The sequence below is a fragment of the Paramormyrops kingsleyae genome, chromosome 14 (genome assembly GCF_048594095.1).
Source record: "Paramormyrops kingsleyae isolate MSU_618 chromosome 14, PKINGS_0.4, whole genome shotgun sequence".
Taxonomy (NCBI): domain Eukaryota; kingdom Metazoa; phylum Chordata; class Actinopteri; order Osteoglossiformes; family Mormyridae; genus Paramormyrops; species Paramormyrops kingsleyae.
The window spans coordinates 12,889,000-12,914,998 of NC_132810.1; the positions used below are offsets into that span (position 1 = coordinate 12,889,000).

Here is a 25,999-nt window from a genome sequence, read left to right on the forward strand (position 1 = left end):
GGGTTAAGGGTCTTGCTATGGGGCTTTGGGCCCAACAATGAAATCTGGCTGGATTTGAGCCAGAGACTAACAGGCTTGTAGTCCTGACCCACAGAGACACAGAATATCACATGACTCACATCTCTAACATTGTCTAACTCTATCAATCCGTCTTCCACTCACATGCAGGGACATGGTGATTTCTGTACACAACCTTATTCTTATAGGAGCTTAGTGATAAAATAAAATAAAAGATAGGAGAACTCAAATCAAAGAATACTAAATAATTGTTAATATAGTTTGAAATATCATTGAAATAAATAATTAAATATATATGTAACACAATTGTTGATTTTGAAAATTCCATTTTAATAATGAAAAAAAATCTGCCATTGGAGGATTATAGAGTGTGTTCTGCAAATGTTCAATATTTGGTGTTTTAGCGCCACCTACAGGAACTAGACGCCTCATGGAATAATTCCCGTTTTTCTGAAAAAAAAATGTAGGTATATTTCTGACACCACAAGTGTGATTAACATTTGAAGTCACATAATCATGTTTAGAAGATATCATTTTACAATTATATCTATATTACAAAAAATAAGCATGAACAAAACATCTCAGTGATTACTGCAATCTATTTCCTTATAGTCTTCAGTACATTAAAAATACCAAAACGGTGATCTCTTCGAAGTCAGTTAGACCTCTTTCCATATTTTAAGGCGAGAAATTTCAATTTCAGCACAGCATCTATTAATCTTCCATACCATTTACGCAGTAAAAGGTTGCGACATTCAGTGTAGAGGCTAAATGAATGCATTCAATAAAATAATAATACAAGCCCAGGACCTGAATGATCACACCTAAGTCATGTGGCTGGGTGTCCAGGGAGTCACAAACCATGAAGGAAACGCATACACACACCAGTCTTCCAGATGAACTAAACACCATTGACCACTCAAACAATGGCACCCCCACCAGATTCCCCTGCAGCAGGTTAACACCCCTCAGGAGAGGCACCCAATGGCAGATCACTGAGGGTCCTGAGCACCTGCTATATAGCTGGCAGCTGTATATATGGACCTCTTCAATATCTCGGTCAGCCAGGAACTGGCTCCACTACAATCCCAGGGCGAAAAGCCATGATATCCAGTCTTATTAACTCTAAGCAGTAGCTATGAAGTTCTTGCTAACTTTAGCTTCATTCCAGGTCACATCCTTCAGTGATGCAGTGGCCGTTGCTCTTCGCTCTGCTCTCGAGCCCCTGGACTAACAGAGCCCATAAGCACACATGCTCTTCCTAGATTACAATCAAGCCCACCAAGTCGGTCTGCTCATTCCCGCTTGTAACTGAATGTTGGATGTTGTCAGCAGTGGACCGCATGTCGTGAGAATGCAGAATAGAGCTCCTACTCAGCTACTCCTTAGGGCAGCTGCCTGAGCCCTAAACTACTCTCATTATACACACACAACTGCTCATGACCCAATGAGCCAATGAGCTGAGCTCGATTATCACAGCAGCCAATGACGGGATAAGGAAGACTCTTCATGGTCAGTAACCGTGGATATGAAAATGACTTTGTCCTGTTCATTTGTAGAAGGAAGGAACCGATCCTGGTCTTCATTAGGAATGCAAAGGCACTGAGATGGACAACACTGACCCGTACAAGTTCATGGGCTTATACATCTCAAATCGCCTCAACTGGTAGACAAAAAGCACAGCAATCATCATACAGGCACACATCAGGAACAGCTTTGCCGAAATATTCATCCCCCAGTAATAAGACTGGTTGTTGGGGACATTTAGGTTTGGGGGTAACACCCCTAAGCCCACTGCCCGATGTGCAGTAACCCCAGAAATTTATTAAAATTTAAAAATGTATTTTCTAGATACACATTTTGGTACTATGCTTACATATTGCACATGTACCTGTGTACTGTACATATGTACATATTGCCTATACTTGTCCATGTCTGTTTGCATCATGTATGTAATGAACGAGTTGAAGGACCCCTGCACTGGAATTCCCACGGACCTGCATGGTACTTCCTGTAACTGTAACTTATTTCACATCAACCACAGTAGAAGGTTCATAAAAGGATGTGTCTTTGCATTTTATCTCCTAGAAATGGAGGAAGCACAGCCCAAAAATACTACTATATATAATATTAAGTATATTATTTGGATCACGATTTCATCTCAGCTCCCACGATTCACTAGAAAGCAGAACACAGCCGGAGGAACCTCCATATAGATTGGCACAGGGGAACCGGTGTGTCGATTGACAGACTCCAGTAAAAATCAAATCTCCTTTAGAATCGGGAGGCAAAATTGCTTTGGGGAAACACAGGAGCCAGTACCCTGTCCATGAAATACAATTTTCTATATATGAGTATTAAAGTTAACATCATTTCTGAGTGGAATTCCCCTCTGAAAAAATATATAAGACCGCCTGTGCCATGAATGTTGTGGGTTATCGATGTTCCAGCTGTCCTCATAAGACTCCTGCTGTTGGCCAATATTTTACTTTAAGGGTGGAAAATAATAATTATTGGAAATCCAAGAAAAAAAATATACAAAGTGAGAAATATAACCATACAATGTAAAATTTTGTTCCCCAATCACTTTATTTGAGGTAACAGGGAAAGAAAAAAGAAAATCCACTGAGCAAAACAAACTAGAAAAGATACAAAATGGTTCTGATGTACATTAGCATGTCCGTGTGTTTAGGTCTGCAGGGATGTCGTCACACAGAGCGCTTCACATGTTGTCTTCGTCAGAGTCATCCTCTTCATCCAGAGACTCCTGTGGGAATTGAGAGATGGCGTGAGACACCAGCAGAGGGGGGAGCCGGCTGACGCGGGGGTCGGGGGGGGGGGCTGCGGCCTGCACTTACGCTGGCGTACTTCTCAGCCTCTTCTCGAACGTCTTTAGGTACCAGCTCGTGCCTGCCGTTTGTTACTAACGAGAGAGCAGGGGAAGTTTTACACAAACCGACTCATGTATCACCTACATGTCACACCTTATTATTAACGTTACAGATGAAACTGCTGCTGGTGAGAAATGAGAGGATTACTGTCTGCGGTCAATCACCATCGAGTTCAAGACAAATGGATCCAACAAAATAACTAATGACACAACCACCCAGTGACTGTCAATGCATAATAATCCCACCCAGCACAGGTCTTGAAAGCCACTCTTCTCCACCCAGTTAGTGCTACCAAGTTGGCATGAGATATTCTTACCTTCTCCAACCCAGCTGAGCTCCAGCTCGAATGCTTTGTCTTTCACCTCATCGTGTACAATGTAGATTCTTGACAAAAAGGATGAAAAGGGGGGTCAAATACTTAAAGCATCAGGTCGCCACTATTTAAAGCATGTCATAACACAACAACAACCACCACCACCACCACTTTATTAATCCCCATGGGGAAATTCTCTGTTCGCCTACCCCCTCTTACTCTCCATTACATACAGACACATATGTACAGTGCTGTGAAAAAAAATACGTGCAAGACTCATTGCCGGTTATGGCAAATGCTTGATTGCAGTTCTTGCAGCTAAGGGTGACACAACCAGTTATTAGATAGCAATAGGGGCAGTTACTTTTTCACATTGAGCCAGGTAGGTTTGGATAGCTTTTTCCCCTTAATAAATGACATCATCATTTAAAAACTGCATTTTGTATTTACTTTTGTTATCTTTGCCTAATACTAAAATTTGTCTGATGATCTGAAACATGTGTAACAAATATGCAGAAAAATAAGAAATCAATAAGAAAATACTTTTTCACAGCACTGTAAATGACGGCAAGTTTGGCAAAATAGGGTTGAGGGTTAAGGGCCTTGCACCACGGCCCACATACGTGGCTATTCTGCCAAGGCCGGGCTCAAACCAGCAAACTTCTAATCACAGGCACGGAGGCTTAGCCCAGTGAGCCACTTGCTGCCACCAATAAACTGCATACTTAGCTATTTAAGTCCTACATTTTCATGCACCAAATGTCTCTAAACCACAGAACACAGGTATAACATAATGCATATGTTCAGTATGAGTTATGGTGGTGTTTAACACACTATTTCATTCGATTTTAAGCTCCACCCAAATTTAGAATTAGGTTCAATATTCATCACAGTGACTTTCCTTTGAATGGGTCTTGGCAGATAATATTTTGTATATTGTCCAAATCACAGAAGAATGGAAGACTTACATTTTTGCGACCTCTTTAACCAGTTCCCGGCATGTCATCTCTTTCATCTGCTGAGAAAGATTAATTAGCACAAGGCATTCTGGGTAAATGCTGCGGGTGGCAATTAGGAAAAGAGCGGAACACCAACCTGAAGCTTTTCAATCTCCGTCTTTGCCGCTTGCTTGGCCTTTCCAATAGCGCATCCCCAATAACCCTAAAAAAAATTAATCAATTTCATAATGGGTTAGAAGTACTCATTGGAGCTTTAAAGGATATGAAGGTACAGACAAGCAAACTAAAAGCTTTTCAGAAAGAAAATTCATTAGGTAACTGAGAAAGATCTGGAACAGGAGCACCCAACCCGTTAAGTTTTCAGGTCAATCACAAGATATTTACGTGGTCTTTCATATTTCATTTGATTGCAATTGGCAAAATCTACCAATGAGAATCCCCCACCCAGCCTAGTCGGCAAAACATTCTGAGTGGGGACCCTCCTATGTCAAAATATACCAAGGGGGATGTTGTGACCATTACGATTTAATAGCTTGCCAGAGTATTTTCTTCAGAAAAGTAACTCACTGTAAAAAAGATTGGACACCCTGGATCTAGGCCATTCAATCATTATTAAAAACTGAATAAAATCAAACAATCAGACCCCGAGGTCAGCAGAAGCTGGGTCCTCTAAAGCAGCCCAGAAAAACAGCACATCAGCCAAGGACAGCAGTGACCACAACAAACCAACAAACACCAACTCACGTAGGAGACACCTGAGGGATCAACCATGTGCAGCTGTGCCCCGTCATCTTTATCGTAGGATCCTAAGATGAAACTGAGGAGAACACACAAGGAGGGAGGACGATGAACGGCAAGAGCATGGCTCATCTCCTACCACCTGGACAACTGACAATAACCAATGAAAAATCAAGAATCCCCTACATTTATTTTGCAAGGCAATATTGATTTCTTACCTGAATCTTTCCTTTTAGAACTCATTTAGCAGCTAAAGAGAAGGATCTTACCTGACATTACAAAGCCTTGGCACCCCTCCCCCCACTAATCGATAAGGAAACACCATTATCTTGTTCAGGTAATGAATCATATATAATTTCCAAGGCCTAGGATGGCACAAGCAATGACCTTTATCAAAACATCTGAATAAAAAACCCCACAATTTGTTATTCTTTTACAAGTAAAATCCTTCTGATGCAAACAAACAGTAACAGGGGCTAATACACTTGCTTGTTTATGAGTAGATCAGCATAACTTCATCTCAACACATCTCCATTTTCCAGGCATGTCCCTTGTAACTTAACTGGCATTAAGATTTCTTTTTTTTTTTTATAATGAGGTAGAGGGGGTGAACTTGGACAGGAGGCGGCTATGCAAGCAACATGGGAGCAGTGGACCTTACCTGCAGCCAAAGGGCCGCACAGCGCTGTATAACGTGTAGGCGTGGACGTACATGGCCACTCTGTCTGAAAGATGCTGGTGGGAAACCAGAAAAATAGCTCAACATAAATTGAGACAGTTGACAGTTAGCTTTATACACCGACCTGACGGACATGGGTAGGCATTATCTCGAATGGGCCAGCGGCCAATGTCAGGTTATTCCTGAGGTATTTCCCTAAAGCACCATCCCAAAGGCAGGACAAATGGCTGTAAGAAACCCATCCAGGCCTCCATTCTGCAGTGTCCATGCAGCTCATCTTGGAGCAGATACGTAATCATGGGAGTCAGAATAATTTATTTAAATAATAAAGAACAGACACAGGCGGGATCTCAGGCCCTTTGGTTAAGGCAGGGGTGGGGAACCTGTACCATGGAGGGCCGGTAATAAAAATAATTAAACACACACACACACACACACACAAGACATCTTTTAATGTGAAAAAAAAAGAATAGAATAAGATATGGATAATCCACAAAACAGGCAGCGTTCTACATTGCCTGCTGGTGGTGGTGGGGGGGGGATTCTTATTAGAGGCTTTGATCATCATTATTTTTTAATTCTCTGCAGAAAAAGATGGATTGACAATCCCAATAATAATTATCATTAAAAAACGTGTCACAAACCATCGACAACCATCTGAAGCAGTGGTTTGCAATTGTAATTGTCTGTCGAGAGGCATTCAAGTAAGTAATTTGTTGTACTTTGTTCAATTGACATATGACGCTACTTTCTTTGCAGTAGCAGAAAAACCTTAAACTGCCAAATTTTGAAGACACTACACAGAGGCACACAATAGTGTTCAAAATATTTCTTCTCTTGCCCCTGAAAATATTGACTTTTGAATATCTTTCAGCCACTCATTCGTATAAAGAAAAAAAAACTTTAATAGTATTGTATATAAACACAGTCCTGTGACAAAAGAGGAGTCAAGTATTAACCGGCTCTAAAGCTACATCCCCAACAATGTTAGTCACCGTCAGACCAACACCGGGTTACTTATCTTATATCGTCGATAACCAATGACATTGTCATATGGCCCAGCCCTATTCATAAATAAAGGTTAAATAAAATAAATAAAATAACCCAAGTCATCTCCGTTACAACTAGTACAGGAGACCAGTGGAGGAATTTAAACTTAGTTAATAGTGTGCACACCAGTTTCTTTAGCGCTTAGCGGACGGATTGTAAACAGAGAGATGGCCCTTACCTTGAGGGGGATGTCATAGCCATAATTGGACCGGAAGTTGGCGGCTTCTTCCCTGGCCACTTCAGCCAAAGAGCGAGCATCAGCCAGGAGCCCAGCGACAGCCTGTGGGAGAGGAGCAGTCAGTGTGCCTGCTTTAGTGCTGAGGTACGCGCACGGCTGCAGGTACAACACCTTCATATGATAAAAGTCACAGACCTGGCACTGTGACAGGGATTTACCATCATTCTGGTGGCTTCAGAAAGCCATCAGTAGCACAGTTATTGTGACATAAGTGCAAAATATCTGAAAATGACTGCTATTAAATATTAAACCAACAACCAATGAAAGACAGGCAACTTTTCCATCCCCTTATCCAGTACACCGTCATGGTGAGCCTGAAGCACGTCCCAGGAAGCCCAGTATGGGGAACTGAGATAGGCCAATTTCCTTTAATGCATGTTTTTGGAAACAAGAACAAATTGATATACCTAGAAGAACACCACACAAACACCAAGAGATGCAACATCCACACAACACTGGAGATGTGACACTACAGTGCTACCAATGAATCAGATACATACTATCACCCAAGCGTGTGGGGAAAGTATACCTTTAGAATAGAAAATATTCTGTCTTGCCCTTAAATTTCACCATGGTATTCATGTGGATGTTAACATGGAGGAAAACTGATGGAAACACCTCAGTCCTCTCAACAAAATATTTAAAAAGGCAGCAGATCTGGCCCTCTGGATGCTGGAGATTTGGGATTCTTACCATTCCAACATGGCGGTCGATGTTGAAGATGCGTTTGTTGGAGCCCTCTTCATACAGCTTTGAGAGAACAAGCTTCTCTACTCCAAACACCACACCGTCTTTGCACCGGATCCCAATGGCCGTGCTGAAAGGCACAAACAATTTATAATAAAACACCAGTATGTGCTACAGACCAACACCATTGAGATGAACAGGGTGACCAGTATCTGCATATCCAGTATCTAAAAGTCAGCTCTTGCAGGTAACATTATCCAGGTATCAGCTACAGAACACTGCATACTGTCAAAGATATCTATCATTTTTCATACAATATCTTCGAAAAGTTCCTTAATTACATTTGTCCAGAAAAACAGCAACAGTTGAATGGTCAAAGTCTGGTGTGAACAGACAAATTACCTGCTGTTTTCCACTGCTTTCATTGCATATTCAACTTGAAACACTCGTCCGTCAGGGGAAAAGGTGGACGCCGACAAATCATACTAGAAGCAAGACAACTAATCACTTGCAAAGCTCCAGCAGTAACGAACATCACAGCCTTCGTACTACACGCACGAAATTTTTGCCATCTGTCCCCAAAGTTACAAAACGTACAGCATTCAGATGTAATAAGACATGCATTACTAATGATAACATAAATATTTTCCATTTCATCGCACAAGTACATTTGCACAAAAGGGAACAACGTAGAGAGGCTTAGCATGATATTCTGGACAGATTTTTTCAGATGGACATGAAGTAATGACACGTATTACTAAAATATTATGTAAGACAGACCAGGTGTAAATATTTATATTGTTGACATAAGCTTCTTTCGACCTGCAAAACATCATTTAGAAAAATAAGTCTCTATATGCGAAATGTATATTTATAGCCACAGTAAGCTTGCCGGTTGGTTTCACTTTCTCAATGTAGCGCTAGCAAGTGACTCAGCAGCCATGTAGCTAACGTACTAACTCTTTAGGTAACTTGGCCCTAATATTTAAAAGACTTCTATCTGTCTCGGTGTCGCCGGGAAAGTTTAATTATAGCCGGTTTATAGTGTATACAATTAAACATTGACGTTGAGTTTAACATAGCCTCGATCTAGCCGGATGAGCTCGGAAGGAAGGCCAGCCTGAAACAGCGAGTCACTGTATACACCAATTCATACCATTTATACACTACACTTGCATTGCCATAAGATATAATCCGTTATCGTTCTTACATCAAGGGTGCTGAACTTACCCCGGTGCCGATGGAGCTCATGATGAGACACAAATTATTAACTAATTATTTGTGCCTTACACACCATTCACTTCTTCACTCCTCTGTCTGCCAGTCTCACCAGTGCGCCACCAGCAAATAACGAATAATCTCATTGGGTACTGCAGTATCCAATCACAAGAAATGTTGGATAGGTTTTTTATTCTGCTCATAAATATTTAATAAGACAGATACTTAAACATAAATTAAATAGAAATGATCTTTTCAGTCAAATATAAATTGTATGTAGTTAGCAAATCCACATATATCTCTTGATTATAGTTTAACAAGTTTAAATTTATATTTGTAAGTTTTAGAATTAGATTGTATCACTCTATCGAATATAACTTGCAGTCTAAAGGCAGAGCACAATTTTTAAACCGTAATTCTTCTCTTGATTTCCCCAGGTGACTGCATCTCACCACACCGATAACTTGTATTTCATTCATTACATATTTTGAAAATGTATTTATCACCATCATTCTGGTGAGGATCATTGTGGCATGGTGTAACCATGCATCTCTTCCCATCGCCACAGCCTACAGCTCATTCTGATTGATCCTCGTGTATTCCTAAATCTGCTGGGATATATAATCCCCACAGCATGGCCTGGGTCTGCCTCAGGACCTCCGCCCAATTGGACGTAGGCTGACCTACTTCGAGATGAAGGCTGGGGGTCAGGTGCAATGCTGTTTTGGTGGCAAATCTGAGCTGAACATCTTTGAACACCTAAAATATTCTGGTCGGCTTCCGAAGTTGTTTTAAACATCAAGCTGAAAGGCTCGACCACATCATTGTGATACTAAATAGTGATGGAATTGGTTTTATTAAACTTATAATAAACATGTTAAGAGTATTAAATTAGCCTTCGCGTTTCAGTTATGGCTGCCCCCTGGCGGGCAATATTCGTCGATTTGCCGGTATATGAATCTCAAGTCCTCGGTATTTTTAAGGGTAACAAATGGAAACCAAATGGGAAAGATAGTTTTAATAAAGCTGCGAGATATATGGCTTTTTAAAAAAGAAAATAACTTAAAGTAATTACATTTTACTGGTAAGTGCTCGGAATCGACGCTTCCTCTAAAAGTACATCTGTTTTTTTAGATATATTTACTGCGTTACTAAGCTGGCATCTGGCCCAGAAGTACAGCATTTTTACTTCGTAGACTGGAAAGTATGGCGATTCGTTCTTTGTCGACTTTTAAAAACGGAATGGAACAAAAAGAGTAACCTCCTTAAAGGCTAAACTCGCTTGATACAAAGTAGTTTGGCCACTGGATAATTTATGTTTCGCGCAATTTAATGAGCTGTTGCGTGAAACTTAAAACGTATAAACCGATTAAGAAAAATAAACTTTACTAACATTAACAAGACCAATACTTCAAAATATAATAACATTAAACTATTATTCACTACAGTACTGCTTCTATTCGCAGCCGTTTTGCCTGAAGTCCGGCACGACGTGGCTGTGTGGCTTGAAAGCATAGAACCGCAACAGCGTAAAGATCAGTGAATCAGGCGTTATACTGGCTTTCAGTGTATGGCGGGTCGCAGTTTACACTGAATGCTCCGATCAATAATTGCATGTTAATTACAAAGATCGCCATTTTAATGATCTTTTTAACGATGTCCATTTACACGAAAAGCTGCACGCGTTGTCACATGACCTGGAAGTAGTCTCGCGTACCTGTTGCTGGGGGGACCGGAGACGCGCGGCATTGTTTCAGAATAACATCAAATGGCGGTTTACATCCCAAAGCAGTGCAATTCATAAAATGATTAAATAATGGATATCAAAAGTAAGGTGAATGACGTCCAAAATGCCCTCAAAAGAGCCAAGCAGAAAATGTCTAGCCTACAAAATGAACTTTTAGAGAGGTAGGTAGGCGAACTTTATTTTTGATACCTCGAATACCCATGTAAATTGTTTATACCGCGTTGTCTTGACATTGTGTAGCAAATGTGTCGCCATAGGTAGTGAAGTTTAAAATTTTAATTCGAGAATCTTTCTATTATTGTATAATTCTGTAATCGACTACTTAAAGCGATTAGTTGTACGTTTTCTGTTAAAATAGTTTTAAATATTTTTCATAAGGTTGTAAAAAAGCTATATTATTATGTGTATAAATTGATTGAAGTTGTTTTATGAACTATTTGTATGTTTTAAAAATATCGCCATCCATTGAACGTTGTGACTTTGGTTTTATTTGTTTTGTTTCTTAAAATTTAGACATGTGGCATCGAAAGACCAATGTCTGCTTACTCTTCAATATTTTTATTTTTAGTGTCTTAATAAGGACTTTAATATACACCGTAGCCATATGCTAGTTATGCACTTTTGATTCATACATTATTATGCTGAAAGGTTTGCAGGACAGTTGGAACTGGGATTCTGCTTGTCGTCCACTTTGGCTTGCACTTTTGGACTTGCTATGGTTGTCGCGTTGTTGCGACCCCTCTATACTGAGCTATCACACTTTATCCACTGCATTATTGTAATCTGATATGCTCTCAACTGCTGGGACTTGCAGGGACTGGAGCTCCATGTGTCTTGGTTGCTGGTCGCATTTTAGTTTAAATGGTTGTTGAAGCAGCTGATTTATGACCCCACCAGGAGTTGCTCTGGTATTTGATAATGACTGGCAGGTCTGCTCTCTCTAGGTGCGTCTGTACGCCTGTCATTTTCTCAAGTCTGTGTGTTTCTAAAAATAGAATAAGAATACCTTGTCATTGTACAGCGCACAACAACATTTGGTATGTTATTCCAGTGAAAATGCAGAGAAAAAAGTCAAGACTATAAAAAAGTATATATACAAAAAAATTAATGTGTATGCATTGAGGAATTTACAAGGATAGAAAAGACTGGATGAGGCATAAAGTGGAAAGAGGCATGACCATGAGGCAATAGTGCAATAAGTCAGCATTAACAACAGATCATTTTCTGTACTACAGAAAGACAGCAGCACAAAAGGACATGGCTGGTTGTTATGGACAGTACAGCAAACAGGACTGATAACTGCTGGTTCAGCAGGACTACAGCTCTCAGGCAGGAGCTGTTGCTCATTCTTGAGCTGCGGGCCTGGATGGTTCTGTATGGTCTTCCTGATGGCAAGAGGGTAAACGGATGGTTATAGGGTGGGTGTGGTCTCTGCTGATACTGGTTGCTCAGCGAATAAATAAAAGGGAACGGGTGAAGCGTCTTGTTGAAAGTGAAGGCTTCCGTGGGCCTTGCAGATTAAGCATAATAGCTAGCTAGTATGGATGCAGGATTGTGGTGTGGTGGATCAGTGGGGAACACGCTTTCCTTACACCACCATGGTTAGGGGTTTGAATGCCACCTCCATTGTATGCATTGTTTGCATTATTTGCACGTTGTCCCCATATTGTACCCGTTTCTTCCAGCAGTCCAACGACATGCAGTGTAAACATGGGCATGCGTGCCATGCAATGGACTGCAGTATGCCTCAGGGTATACCCCGGCATTCCTGTGGTGCCTGAAGGTCTCTAGACCTCCTGTGACCCTGGTCACAATAAGCCATTCCAAGATGGAAAGTTACTATACAGAAATAGGCTTTTCTCTAACACTTCATAGGTAACGACTTGAGGTTCATGCTACTATTTTCCAGTACTTCTAATATAATAGCTTGGTATGTGGCATGCTGGAGAATGCAGGACTGCCGCAAGAGCAGATTATTAAAGAAAAGCCACAAAAAAAGAAAAAGTCTCATTGCGAAACATAGCAAAACAAGTGCTCTGTAAAGCCATGGAAAGCGCCCACCTCACTGTGCAAATGCCAGCTCCTCAGGCTCCAGAATTCGCACAGCTGACCCTATTTATAACTTAATAGCAATTAGTCTAATCAGAGCCAGATGGGTTTCATTAATTAAGGCATCTGTGGGCACAGGGCATGTGATCAATTGCCATGGAAATGCAAAAGATCACCATAACCCAAGATCAAAAGAGCAGCCAACCCCCCCCCCCCCCCTCGCTCCCCACCCCGTGCCACTGCTGTACTCCTGCCAACTTAGACTTTGCTAACTCTGTTTCCCATCGACAGCTTTGTTTACAATTTTGTAAACAGTTTCTCTGAAATTTCTGGTTGTGAGGAATTATTTCCCAGCCTGAGCAGACCTTGCACCTAGTTGATAGCGCCCTGGATTTAGGAGCAGGATTGTGACATTACAGCTATTGAGCTCGCTTGAGGAACGCAGAAGAATGCGACTAAGAGCAGGCTATGGCACAGGGATATTCATTTATGGAATAAACACAGACAGTTAAGCCACACAGTTCTGTAGGATGAAAGTGTTTACTGATTTTTCTAAGATATGGAAAGTATATGTGCATTGAAGGATGCTGACAAGGAGGCACAGAGGAAACACCTAATTTGCCATCTTGGGGAAGATTGAAAATGCAGATTGAAATGAAAATCCCAGGCAACTTCAGATTTGATCACATAATACCGTGGGGATTACGTCTGTAAGCGTGCAATTCACAGATACCAAACAGAACTGACCTAATGTCTGGTCGTTTTACCATTGTTTGAGCAGTTAGGAAACATTTTAAGTTACTCTGAATTTATATAACTTCTAACTAGTGTGTTTTCCCCCATATTTGTTTAATTTTATTCTGTTTACTTAGTGAGTTGGTACTTTGCTGATGGCTGATGTGGGATCAGTCTTCCTGCTACCTATGGTATCTGTAGCTTTTAGATAAAGTATATGCTTTTACATTCAATGGTTTGCTGGGAACAAAGTGAGCAATTCCTGGGTCCAAAAAAGAAAAACACATGATGCCCCCCTCCCGTCAGTGTAGTACCAGGGCACCCCTCCCAACACAGGCTTAGGGCAACGTTTAGGGTCACGTCACCGCTGCTCCCACGGCAAACCAGGGCTATTACCGTTAATGAAAGCTAAAACCAAAACTATAAGAAAACATTTTTGTACACTGAAATAAAATAACATGATAAAATAGTAAAACAACAAAAGGAAAACAATAAATATTGCTTCCAAAACGAACGCATAAAGTTCCAAATGTCAGTTACCGTTTTAAAATACCATTTAGCTAAAGTAGCGATTTGCTTATCTCTAAGTGTCATTAATACCACCAGCAATATGTTTTGCCCATTTTGAGGACATTAGTACATGTGCATTGTGTATTCATGTGGGATTCTCTAAAGATCAGATTCATAAAATAGCTCTACAACTTTCAGTCCGTCCCTAGAAATAAAAGTACATAAAACTGACATCAATATATAAAAACTAAACAAAGATATATGTAATAAAAACTAATGAAACCACATTTCTAACCACAAATGAACTAAAACTAATCTGGATTGCAAATGAAAATTGAAAATAAAATAAAATGAAATACTACTTTCAGAACTGTAATAACCCTGCTTGAAACACTTTTTGTCCTCCATCGAAATGTCTTCATTTTGTGAAAGTGATGTATTGCTTGATTGTAAAATCCAGCTGAACCTGCAGGAGAGCCCAACCCCCCCCCCCCCCACCCCGGCTGGCCAGCGTTCCCTTTGGATGCAGAATGATGCCAGTTATGTTTTTTTCATTTCTCTGAGATATTATTTGACAGCATGACTCATACCTCAGCCGCTGTCTGATCTACAGGACCTTGGAAGAGCTGCAGTACCAGCTGGGCCGTTTGGGATGGTTCCAGGCATCAGTTTATGACTATTAAGGCATGCTAATAGTTCCAGAAAAGACAGAAAGGACATGAGGAATATTTTATAGGCTTTTGTACTTTGCCTTATACTTAAATTATATACTTACATTTTTTCATCTTCAATTCCAATAACATCGTTTGTGGTATATTGCCACAGATTTGCAGCTTGATATTTGCGTCAGATTATGTCTCTGCTGAACACAACTGCACACAAAACTGATCATTATATTAGCATTGAAACAAATTATTAATTTATTATTAATAAATGGCTTTTAAATAAGTGTGGCATGGTGGTGCAGTGGTTAGCACTGTTGCCTCACGGTTCAGGAGCCAGGGTTTGAGTCTCTGCCAGGCCACCATGTGTGTGGAGTTTGCATGTTCTCCCTGTGTCGTCGTGGGGTTTCCTCCAGGTATTCTGTTAAACCCCCACAGTCCAAAAGCATGCTGAGCTTAATTGGAGTTATCAAATTGCCCATAGGTGTAGTGTGAATGGTGTGTGTGTCCTGTGATAAGTTGGAGCCCCATCCTGGTGCGTCCATCTATCCATGGACAGACAGATGCACTTTTATGTAAATGTGTTCACAAAAGGTTTGGTCTTCTGTTATTGTTGTTTCCTTGGAGATGTACTGAAACTGTTTGTGATGGGCCTGAAATTCCATAAACTTTTGAACTCTTTTGAAGCCTGAACTGAAACTGAACCAATGGAAATGCAATTTTCTACAGCATAGTTTTTATCGACTAGAATGACTTTTGGCACAAGAGATGAGACAGCAGGCATGAAACTCTGCACCTAACAATTCCTGTTCTTTCCTTCTTGTTGCATTTATAGTGTTTGCTGCTTAAGGCCTGTCTTGTAACAGGCAGTGGAGCAGGTGGCCTCAAGTGGCTCCTTGTCTCTGTAGACTTAGTAACTTTAGATGAGTTTGAGGAGATTCCCTGGCTTTCTGGTAGACACAGTACAGGATGAATAGGTTGAAACCTAGAGTGACTATGTTGGTCTTATGAAATTATTATTAAGTCTGGTTCATGTCCCATTTTATGTTAAGCCCTCTATACTTAAATCTATCCATCTTCTATAACTGATTATCCAATACAGGCAGGTGGTGTCTCTCTCTCACCAATTGATATACATTATTGTAAAACCCATTGACAGTGTTCTACAAACAAAATATATCCATCTTACGGGGGGCTGGAACCTGTCCCAGGCAGCTCAGGGCCCAAGCTGAAGTGTCCTCTGGACAGGGGGCCAGTCCATTGCAGGGGACACACTCATGATCAATTCAGGCATACACAGGCATACGCTATGGACAATTCACAAACACCAGTTAGCTTAACTGCATGTCTTTGGAGTGTGGAAGGGAACCAGCACGACACACATGCAATGGCCAGGAGAGATTCAAACCCCCAACTCGGGAGGTGTGTAAAAGTTACTTCTTACTGCACCCACTAGGTGGAGCTGTTGGATTAGTTTTCGGTGTTAAAAGTTAATTGGACATTTTTTTTAGAAAGTAATTTGCTTGCAGTTTAAAACAACTCACTAATAATAATGGTACTGGAGCGGATGGTAATTAATAAAGAAAGAAGAAATGACAATTTGAACATAGCGCATTGCTGCGTTTTCAGAGCGGTAGTGATAATGCCTATGAGGCCGTGCTTAAACGGTGGCCCCTTTTCTCGATTGAAGCAGGTCTGGACGCTTGGCGTATTCTGGGGTTCGCTCATGTGCTCCATGAGAATGGTGAGGTTTAAGTAGACATGTCCGTACCCCCGTCTTCCTTTGTGGTTTCTGGGATGGACAGACGAAGAGAGTCTGTGTTCTGGTACACTGCTAACTGTGCCTCCTTCTCCTTGACCCAGGGAGGCCTTCCACGAGAGCGAGGAGGAACCGCGCCCCACGGAAATTAAGGGATCGCTTGTTGATATTTACGGAGGTGAGTGTGAAACGACTCTGCAGTTGCGGGTTTCCCCGGGAGTCCGCGTCCATGACGTCGTCCAGAGTTTGGATCTCGGCAGCTCTTACGCTTTGACGTCACTTTTGCTTCAATCGACCGATTCCAGCTGATGGGATACCGGTTTCTCGAGACGTTGACGATTAATACATTTTTCAAAGTTTGCATCTAAAATAATCGTGCACGTGATGTATTTAACTCTTGGTTTTGGTTTTAACCGGCAAAGGTACATGGATTTGAGACATTTTGGTGTCACCTGGGTTCATAATAAAATCACGTGGCTCAAACCTGTTCTACTTCCATAATCAGAACTTTAATAGCCCATTAAAAGTAGAAATGTCCACGACGGGTAAGCTATTGATCAAGTTCCCTATTTGCATATCATATCAAATACTGTATGTATCATTTATATATAATTTTATATATTTATGTGTGTTTAATTACATTAAAATGTTCATAATTCTTCCTCTGTTTTTCCCACATGTTTAGACACTTAGTTATCGACATGATACAATTCGGTTTTAGAAAAGTTTTACGAACTTTTCTATGCGACATTCATCTCGCTTCTAACTCTCGCGAGCTTTCTTGATAATAGTAGAATTCAGCTGTTCACGTCTGTTAAAACTGTAAATTGCATAAACATTAAAATTAAGGCGTGTCTGAAAAATAAAACGCTTATATTAGCATATGAAGTACCTGTCAATCAGTTTCAATCAGGTATGGAAAATACCTTTTGTAACCACATGAGGGCGCACCTATCTTTCAAACTTTAAGAATCCAAGGCTACTAAATTAATATTTTTCGACGTAAGGACCGGCCTGCTTTTCTCCCAGTGCAACCGGGGCTTCATGTGTAATGGAGATAAAAACAACGACTTACAGTAACACGTTAAGTTCTATCTCATTACGTGTAATGTATCACATACAACAGATCGAGTTATTTTTATATGCTATGCTTACTGTTTCCCGGTTGGTGGCTTGGTGGTTAGTTCTGTTGCCTCACTCCTCTAGGGCTGTGGGTTTGGATCCCACCACCTGTGCTCTGTGTGTGGGGTTTGCATGCTCTCCCTGTCTTGTGGTCTGGTCTCCTCCCACAGTCCTTGACATGCAGTTAAGCTGAACAGTGTCTCTGAAATGCCTGTAGTGAATGCATGTGCCCTGCGATGGGCCAGCACCCCTCCAAGGTGCACCAGCCTGTGCTCTGTGCTGCCTGGAGTCTGTTTCACTCCCCCCAATCAGAATTATAAGGTAGTTAGATGAAGTTATTGTAAATTTTTAACTTTATTTCAAATTTGTTGCACTCTCATATCAGGAAACGGCCTATACACAGTGTATAATCGTGTAACCTGTCCGGCAGTGCATCCCTTTGGCTGATCCTTTACAGGCTTTTATGATATGCCAATTTCTTTCTCTTCCTATGTGGTGATGTATGCATGAGTAAATATAGTGTATAATGTTTTATGATATCATCCAAAGCATTTGTAATGCATATGTTGGTAAGATTCTGTTTAATTTGTAAGATGATTGGTTTAAGTGTGCATATCCTGCCATTAACTAAGTGAGATGGCAAGCTCTCCACTTCAGCTCTGCCCCCCCCCCCCCCCCCCCACCCATGGCAATACTCGGAAACATCCTGGTGCGCTGCTGCCAGCCCAGCGCGTCCGGGAGGGGGTGGGGCCCAGCTGAGTGGCAGCAGGATGTGGCTGCTGTGTGTCCTGGAAGATGGGCCCGGGGCCCGGGGCCAAGGTGTGGCTGTTTGGGGCCCGGGGCCCGGGGCCAAGGTGTGGCTGTTTGGTGCTGCGGCTGCTGTCTTTCCGCTCGCTGTGCTATGCTGCTTACCTTCCATCCCACATCCCCAGCTAGGCCTACGTGCAGGGATGGGAGTCACCCTGCCCTCTTTTCCCATGATGCTCTGATCCAGGAAGCCCCAGGCTGTCAGTAAATATCACCCTGGCCTTTTTGCTGAGGGCTTTTCTTACACTCATTTTATTTTTGTCATAGTTGGGCCTTCAGTTACTCTTATTTGACTGTATTTCTAGATAACAAGCTAAAAAAGTTTTGTGGTGTAGTTTTTGTATCTTTAAAGATCAGATAAAACAAACAGTAAGTGGATGCAGCGTAGGTGCTGTTCCTGTGTACACAGAGCCACCCAGATCAGCATCCCTGTTACACTGTTGGCTCGCATGGTGCTCGCCGGAGCGTTCAGCTGAAGCAGCGCCTGGCCGCTCGCTCTTGCTTCGTCTGGCTCGTGGCTTCATTCACTTCACAGTTATTAACTCTGTTTCGCCCCTACCCCAGCCCCTCCGCGGTCCGCATGTACGCGCAGCCTGGGCGGCTACCGTCCACTGCCACTGGCCGCTTGTCATCAGTGGGCCAGCGAATAAATTCTTAATCCCCTTTAAAACAAGAAACACTTTAGCATGTGGATCTCTGTCAGTTTAATAGGGCCTAAAATCACAGGCAACGGTTTCCGTTGTAGCTGTTTTATGACACAAGGATTATTTTAATATTGGATTTTGATATGTGTCCCATCCATAGCGAGCTGTACCCACAGAGGGCCAGGGAATAAGCGGACAGCACTTGTAGTAAACCTGTTATTATATTGTGACCTGCGGTGGTATACCAGTTACTGACCTGTAGCACTGGCTGTTCTGGCCTACTGGGAGTCTGTTAGAATGTAACATGATGCATGACCGACTGCAGGCGTGTTTTCACCTCTTCCACCAATCCCGCCACAGATGGGATGTGGACCTGATGTGGATGGCTGCATGTGCAACATCTTTCTACTCACAGCATCTCACTGTGACCGTGTTGTTTGCCTGTATTCTGTGACTGAATCTGAGAGGTCACTTTTACGGAGGGCTGTGTAGTATCGCTATTACCGGGGGTCCCGAATTGTGCTCGGGGGCTGTAATGTCGCCCTCTGTCGTGACGGAGCCAGCCCGCTATCCCCACTGGCCTCAGGTGCGTCCCACCTGTTCCAGTGTGTCTTGTAGTCAGTCTTTGAAGTCGCAATTCAAAGCCTAATCCGCCCATGACTGACAAATTACCGGCGTGTGGACGTTCCCTACGGAGTCCCGACGGGCCAAAAATGCCACCGTTTCCAAACGGCTTTGTTCGTAGCAGGTGGATCAGCCTCTGCCTTCACCCTCCCCCCCCCCAGGCAGGAAGTGGGCTGTTTACTCCCGTCGGATCAGTGATGCGAGCAGCAGCTGGTGGCGGTGCACGGGCAGCCGTGTGGCCCCCACCCTGGCGCGCACGCACGCACACACACACACGCACGCACGCGGGGGCCGGCGGGGCACTTCAGAGGGGCACGCGGCGCGCTCCCGCCACTGTTCGGCTTCCTTGTAGGTCCCATTGAACTCCCAAATCCCCGGAATTGGGGGGCTGTGCAGCCTACCCCGCTGTCCCACTCCCTAAGTGGGTGGTCCGGGCCCCCCCACCCCCCCACACTGCCGTGTGGTCTCGCCCCATGCTCTGGGCACACAGACAGAAAGATTCCTCAGTCTCTGCGCTGCTTTGTCTGCTCGTGTTGGTTTAAGGAATAGACACAGGCTGAGTGCTGTTAGTGCTGGGACTGGCTGGCTATGCAGATACAGAGCACAAAGGAGAGCACACACACACACACACGCACACACACATGCTCTCCATTGCTCACAAACATGGCCCCCGAATGTAGTGTGACACAATATTGAACCACAGTCATGGTGTGCAGGCACTTCCGATGCTAACCTGAACCTTAGCCTAAACAGACTATAAGATAAGACGGGTCATGAATTTTAACAGCCAAAATTTGCCTGCTAACCTCTAACCACGCCCCCTTTAGTACTAACATTGTTGTTATTATTACTCTTATAATTTTTTTAGCAAAGAATTGCAACCAGCATGGGCACTCTTAGGAGATTTAGGCCATTTCTATTTGCTGCTGTCTTTATCCAGTTCTATCGGTCCTTTGTAAATTCTTAAAAATCTCTTTAATTCATCGTTAGGTTACATTTTGGCTGTAATGAGCCCATATATGTGTCTGAAATGACAGGCCCGGTATTGTTGCCCGTTAAGCTTAAAAATTCCCGATATTCTGTATTTTTAATAATATTGAATTTGCTCACTCGTGACATAATTTAGCAAGGTAATTATAGGAAATTACTGGAAATAAAATCTGAAGCCAGCTGCAGGACGACAATTAATAATGGCTGTCTTAGGAAATTACACAATACAAATATAGTGTAGTTTCTCACTGGAATGGTGACCAGAAGATGTTCATAACCGGTAGCTGTGAGGTCAACTGAAGTCTATACAGAGAGATTCTTCTCATACTTGAGAATGTCCCAGTGGATCAGGGCTGAGACACCCTCAGGTTTCAGTGGTAATAAAGATTTGGGCGAAGATACTCCAATCGTATACATTTGGGTACAAAAAAAACCCAGATTACTGTGCCTACGCTCTGCCTTTGGTGAATGCAGAGTGTTGCCCCTGCATGACTGTGGCCCAGCCTCACGGATGCGTTCCTGGAACCCGAACGCTAAGTGATAATCAGCTGCGGTCCATCGCGGCTCCCGGTGACTGTGAATTGGAGCGGAACGCAAATAGGGCTGTAACCGGGGAACAGGCTCAGAGGACATTTTTAGAGGGAGGCGCTCACACAGCACAGATACTGTCGCGTCTTTAAGTGTCTGTTGGTGGCCTTAACTAGTGAACTTGGTTTGAAACTGGTGTTTATGGTAGACTGTATGTGAAGCCGTATCTCCTTTCAGTGGTGTTTCGAGCGCACTTTCCAGAATTCTGCCAGATTGATGCCTACCTGTGACATTTGCTTTTTGAGCTACACGTGATTTTATGATATATCCACCCATCCATGTTCTGTACCCGCTTTTCCTATTCAGGGTCGCGGGGGATCCAGGGCCTATTCCAGAGGCTACAGACGCAAGGCAGGGAACAACCTAGGATGTGGCACCAACCCATCGCAGAGCACACTCACACGGCAGTCACTCGCGCGGCAGTCACTCGCGCGGCAGTCACTCGCGCGGCAGTCACTCACGCGGCAGTCACTCCCGCGGCAGTCACTCACACGGCAGTCACTCCCGCGGCAGTCACTCACGCGGCAGTCACTCTCACGGCAGTCACTCACGCGGCAGTCACTCACGCGGCAGTCACTCACGCGGCAGTCACTCACACGGCAGTCACTCTCACGGCAGTCACTCTCACGGCAGTCACTCACACTCTCACACCTATGGGCAATTTGGTAACTCCAGTCAGCCTCAGCATGTTTTTGCAGTGAGGGGGGAAACTGGAGTACCTGGAGAAAATCTCACAACGACACGGGGAGAACATGCAGACGACACGGGGAGAACATGCAAACTCCACACACACACAGCCATGGCAGAGACTCGAACCCAGGTCCCAGAGGTGTGAGACAACAGTGCTGACCACCTTGCCACCCCCATTTTATGATATATGACATCATATCATATGTGTCAATTTAGTAATATTGGTTATGGTGGAATGCTTGCATTTCTTTTTATCGTGTTTGGGAATTCTCATTATATTTTGAAGCCTTTTGTGGCAGATGAAGGATTCTGTGAAATGGGTTTGTGCTTTTGATCCTGGTGTCTGCTTCCTTGGGACATTTTTTTGTAAGCTTGGAGAAGGTGTTAAGCTAATAGAAAACCTCCCACCCTTAGATCTTTCTTGTTTTCTCAGCAGAGGCACCATTCAGATGAAGTGAAACCTGCAAAGCTTTGTACATATGGAGGGTGTGCTTTCAGTATTTTATTTTCCCCTCCTCACCTGCCTGTGAGGCCCCTCCCACATCCCAGATGCGTGTGGCTCTGATACTGCTACAGGTCATCCAGGTTCTACATGAGACTAGCTACAATATTTACTGCTGGTCTGACTTTAAACTCCGCCCCCTTTGACCTGGTCCCACAGAGCTGTGTAAGGGGCAGGTTAAAGCCTGTGCATTGCATTCTGCCCCATAATTGTGCTCCGTTTCCCTCCCATTCCATGCAGTGCTAAGTTCAGTGAAGGGGAATTAGCCCTGACAAAGAGAACCATGCCATGTGTGAATCATGGTGACACTGAAACAATCAGCACTTACCTGCCTGCAAGGCCGGACTTTTTCTTTATCAGTCAGCTAATCAGCCAATCACTGGTGTTGCTGCTGCCCTGATACAGATGCTTTATGACAGGTGGTTGTAGCTCTAAGAGTTACCCTAGCCAAGCTCTGGGGTCTGTCCCATAACCTTTGGCCTTGGAGTTTCCATGCCTGCTGCCGAATGACAGTTTTCCTCTTTTTTTTTCTTTCTGGCTCCCAGTGTGTGGCTTGCATTCCTTCAGGTCTCGCTAGTGTTAGAGGAGCGCACAAGGCCGACGTACGTGCTCCCAGCCTTATTGTCGAGATCGTTCGTGAATGATAGTCAAGTCCCAGAATTTCAGACTGCTGCCTCAGCCCGTCGTGATTATTTACAGTGTGATTACAGTGCTGATCCTGCTACCATTTGTTACCTTATAAAAGATAAAACAAATTCTTAACCGAATAAGGTGCCACTCTCACTGGAATTGTTTTATTATTTCTTAATATAATATACCACAGATTTAGCTGCATTTTTAGCTGCTTCCCATTGTGGAAGTGTGTGAAAGGCCAGACCAGAAATGGTACAGTGTAGCTCTTGGAGCCGCATATTATGGTGTGTGACTTTGTCAACCTAGAGATTAAACTTCGAAAACAACCAAGGGTTCAAATGGTTAAGGTGAGAAGGTGGTGAAAGCCAGTCTTTCTGGATCCAAGTCGTGAAACGGTCTCGCACCGTGCCCGCCCCTTTGCTCGATTGATTGATGCCAAAGACGTCCCACTTTCTGTGTGTGTGTGTCTTGCGCAAGATAGTTGCACACAATGAGACCATGTGTGATCCTTCCCAAAAAGCCTTTCTTCCATGTTTTGTCACCTTGGTCTGGCATTCCGAACGTGCGGCAAAACACGGATGTTCTCCGTTTATCTGAAAATGATCTGCCAGTCAGCCTCTATCTGTATATATGCTTTATTCTGTGTGCTTTTCCCATAATAAACCTTTACGTTTTGTGTATCAAACATCTTAATTACTAATTTTTAACTTCATCCTCAACTGATCCAAATCTGTACCTATTCAGTTGAGCTTTTTCTTAGGAAAACATCTTTATTTTTTGTTGATCTGATGCTTTAATTTAAGTCACTGTTATTTTGGATATTTCTAATACAGCCTTTCATCCTTTGTTCTTGCACCCACTGATCCTGTCTGAATTATCTCATATTTTATCGATATTTACCTCCCAAACCCTCCTGCTCTTCCCCTCCCATCACCCCCCAAAACAAAAAGCAAGTCTCTGCATGCTGCAGCCACAGAAGTTTCTTGTTTGACTGTAAATGAACTCCAGCTCAGACTTCATCTGCAGCCTTTGCTTCAGTTCACACCTTGGAGAGCAGCTTTCTGGCCAGTAACCATGTGCCTCCATCACTGGCATCAGAACCGGGGGAGTGAAGAGACCCCGTGGCTTTAATCCTCATCACCGAGTCATTCAGTGCATGTATGTGTGATGCATGCATCTTGACCCTCCCTAACCCTAACCCCATGTCTTTGCTACCAAATCACATTGCATTACATTTATGTGTTTCCATCTGTTTCATTTAGTGGTACCATACATATAGTGCAGTGTGTTCAGTTACAGGAAGAGAGAATAATTGTCTAAATTTATATCTATTTAGTGGATACTTTTCTCCAAAGCAGTGTACAAATGAGGCAAATAGGCTTATACAAAATATATTGTATGTGTAGTATATTTATGTTTATATAGTTTGAAAAAATTATTCTTTTTGGTAACACTTTATTTATAGCACTCATGTATAATGCATTATAGATGCCTTTGTAATACATTATAATGTATTATAAACATAGCATTAACTTTATAAAAAGGCATAACACATTGTAGCCATGTTTATTATGCATTTCAAATGGTCTATGAAGCTCTCATCTATAATGCATTATAATCCTTGGTATAAGAATTAAGGATGCTTTGTACTGCATTATGGAGGTTTCTATAATGCATTATGATGACTGCTTTAAGTAGAATGTTGCCTTTCTTCTCATGCCATTGTATCCGTATTACATTATTCAAAGTTGCATTAAGTTGATTTGCAGGTATTGTGTTTGGAACAGTTGCTGCAGGTAAAGCTATTAATCAAAATTAATCCACAAGTCTATAGGCTGTGTAATTTGATGTGTAGTGCTTGTCAAAAACAAGCTTCTCCGGCTTGTTTGTTATTGATTAATTACAGGTTCCATTTCAAAGTCTGTTGTGGCTGTGCAGTACTGCATCATCGCTCGGCAAGGCTGAGCCATCACACAACCCTGAGAGATACTTGTGTACAGACACTTAACTTCTGATTGGCTGGTTGGGGCTAAGATGTTGGTCTGTTGTTATATATGTTCAGCTCTGGAAAATTAATTTAAAAATCTGCATTTTAAAATACTGCTTTAATGCTAGCAGAAGGCTGTACTGCGAGGCAGGCTGCTTCCAGGCTCAAAGTTTCTAAGACAGCAGCTCACAAGAACAAGGTGAAGCAGGAGACACTGGCAATAACCAAAAACCAACCAGGTGAAGGCCAGAAGCAACTTTCTAATACCAGAGATGACTGTCAACTTATCCGTCAGTGCCTCATAAATCATAGGGTGACCTCAAGTGACCTTCAAAAAGAATGGGAAACATTAAGTGCAGGTGTGAAGTGCACTGCTAGAACAGTTTGTATCAGGCTCCTAGAAGCAGGACTGAAGTCTCACAAAGCAAGGAAGAAGCCCTTCATTAATGAGAAACAGGGAAGAACCAGACTGGAAAAAATGTGTGTTCCACACAGGCGCATACGCAAAAATTGAGAAATGAAAGAAAGTGAAAATTTAGCTGCGGTCTCTTTTATTCCATAGCTATATAAATAAATAGCAAATAGGTAGTTCTTACTCCAGGTAGTGTTACATCCAGTGCATTCAAAGTAATTACTTGTGATGTAGTTCAAATAAGCACATAACGAGATACGGGTTATATTAATTATAAATCCGATTATCTGTACTGTATTTGCTCACTTGTTAGCTTAGCCGATAAGAAAGATTTGTCTTTAGTCGTACAACACTATTAAAAATTAAACAAGCTCTTTAGTATCTATTATGAAGGGGTTTTGAAGCAAAATAATTTGAATAGACTAGAGTTCTTGTAATGAACATGCATGAAATGGTTTAGCTGCCTAAGGACAACTACAGCCATATTGAGCCAAATTCAGCATTATAACACTGTATCTGTGATGTGTATCTTGTTCCTAAAGCACATAGCTGTCTGATACATATAGATGAGTGATTACCCTATAGTTGCTATATCGCTAATGTAATCAAGCAGGGTTTACGATTCAGCGTTTGTGGATTTTGCTCATTTTCAGGGAAAAGTCAAACATCAGGCTACTTTAAGTTCTGGATGTTTGTTTATATTTATTCAGATTATACCCCCAACACCACCCCACCCCCCCACCCCCC

At 42.5% G+C, this 25,999-nt stretch overlaps 2 protein-coding genes across 5 annotated transcripts in view; one reads left to right on the forward strand and one right to left on the reverse strand.

Annotated features, from left to right (window-relative positions):
• Window positions 1–2,588: 2,588 nt before the first annotated feature.
• On the reverse strand, window positions 2,589–8,952 carry psma3 (proteasome 20S subunit alpha 3). Of its 2 annotated transcripts, none has more exons than XM_023840308.2 (11): window positions 8,804–8,952; window positions 7,976–8,058; window positions 7,580–7,703; window positions 6,827–6,928; window positions 5,581–5,654; window positions 4,926–4,998; window positions 4,318–4,383; window positions 4,191–4,237; window positions 3,226–3,293; window positions 2,877–2,941; window positions 2,589–2,785 (listed from the first exon to the last, which is right to left on the reverse strand). In XM_023840308.2, exons 1-11 carry the CDS (start codon window positions 8,822–8,824, stop codon window positions 2,741–2,743), a joined length of 768 nt encoding a protein of 255 aa, XP_023696076.1. In that variant the 5' UTR covers window positions 8,825–8,952; the 3' UTR covers window positions 2,589–2,740. The 2 variants fall into 2 exon arrangements, with proteins under 2 accessions (XP_023696076.1, XP_023696075.1); XM_023840307.2 differs by having other exon boundaries at window positions 4,191–4,240.
• A 1,288-nt stretch (window positions 8,953–10,240) lies between these two features.
• The window catches only part of mipol1 (mirror-image polydactyly 1), a 70,665-nt gene continuing 54,906 nt past the window's right edge, over window positions 10,241–25,999 (forward strand). The window contains exons 1-2 of one of the 3 annotated variants that reach the window (XM_023840306.2): window positions 10,241–10,699; window positions 16,358–16,431. In XM_023840306.2, the coding sequence (XP_023696074.1) occupies window positions 10,608–10,699; window positions 16,358–16,431 (166 nt within the window). In that variant the 5' untranslated portion in view covers window positions 10,241–10,607. The remainder of the gene's footprint in view (window positions 10,700–16,357; window positions 16,432–25,999) is intronic. The other 2 variants (XM_023840304.2, XM_023840303.2) reach the window with 2 other exon arrangements.

Coding starts and splice junctions, on each gene's coding strand:
- psma3 (XM_023840307.2), bottom strand. CDS start 8,824: ATGAGCTCCATCGGCACCGGG. Junction 7,704..7,975: donor AAAGCAGTGGAAAACAGCAG/GTAATTTGTCTG, acceptor TGTGCCTTTCAG/CACGGCCATTGGGATCCGGT. Junction 2,942..3,225: donor GCTCAGCTGGGTTGGAGAAG/GTAAGAATATCT, acceptor CTCTCTCGTTAG/TAACAAACGGCAGGCACGAG.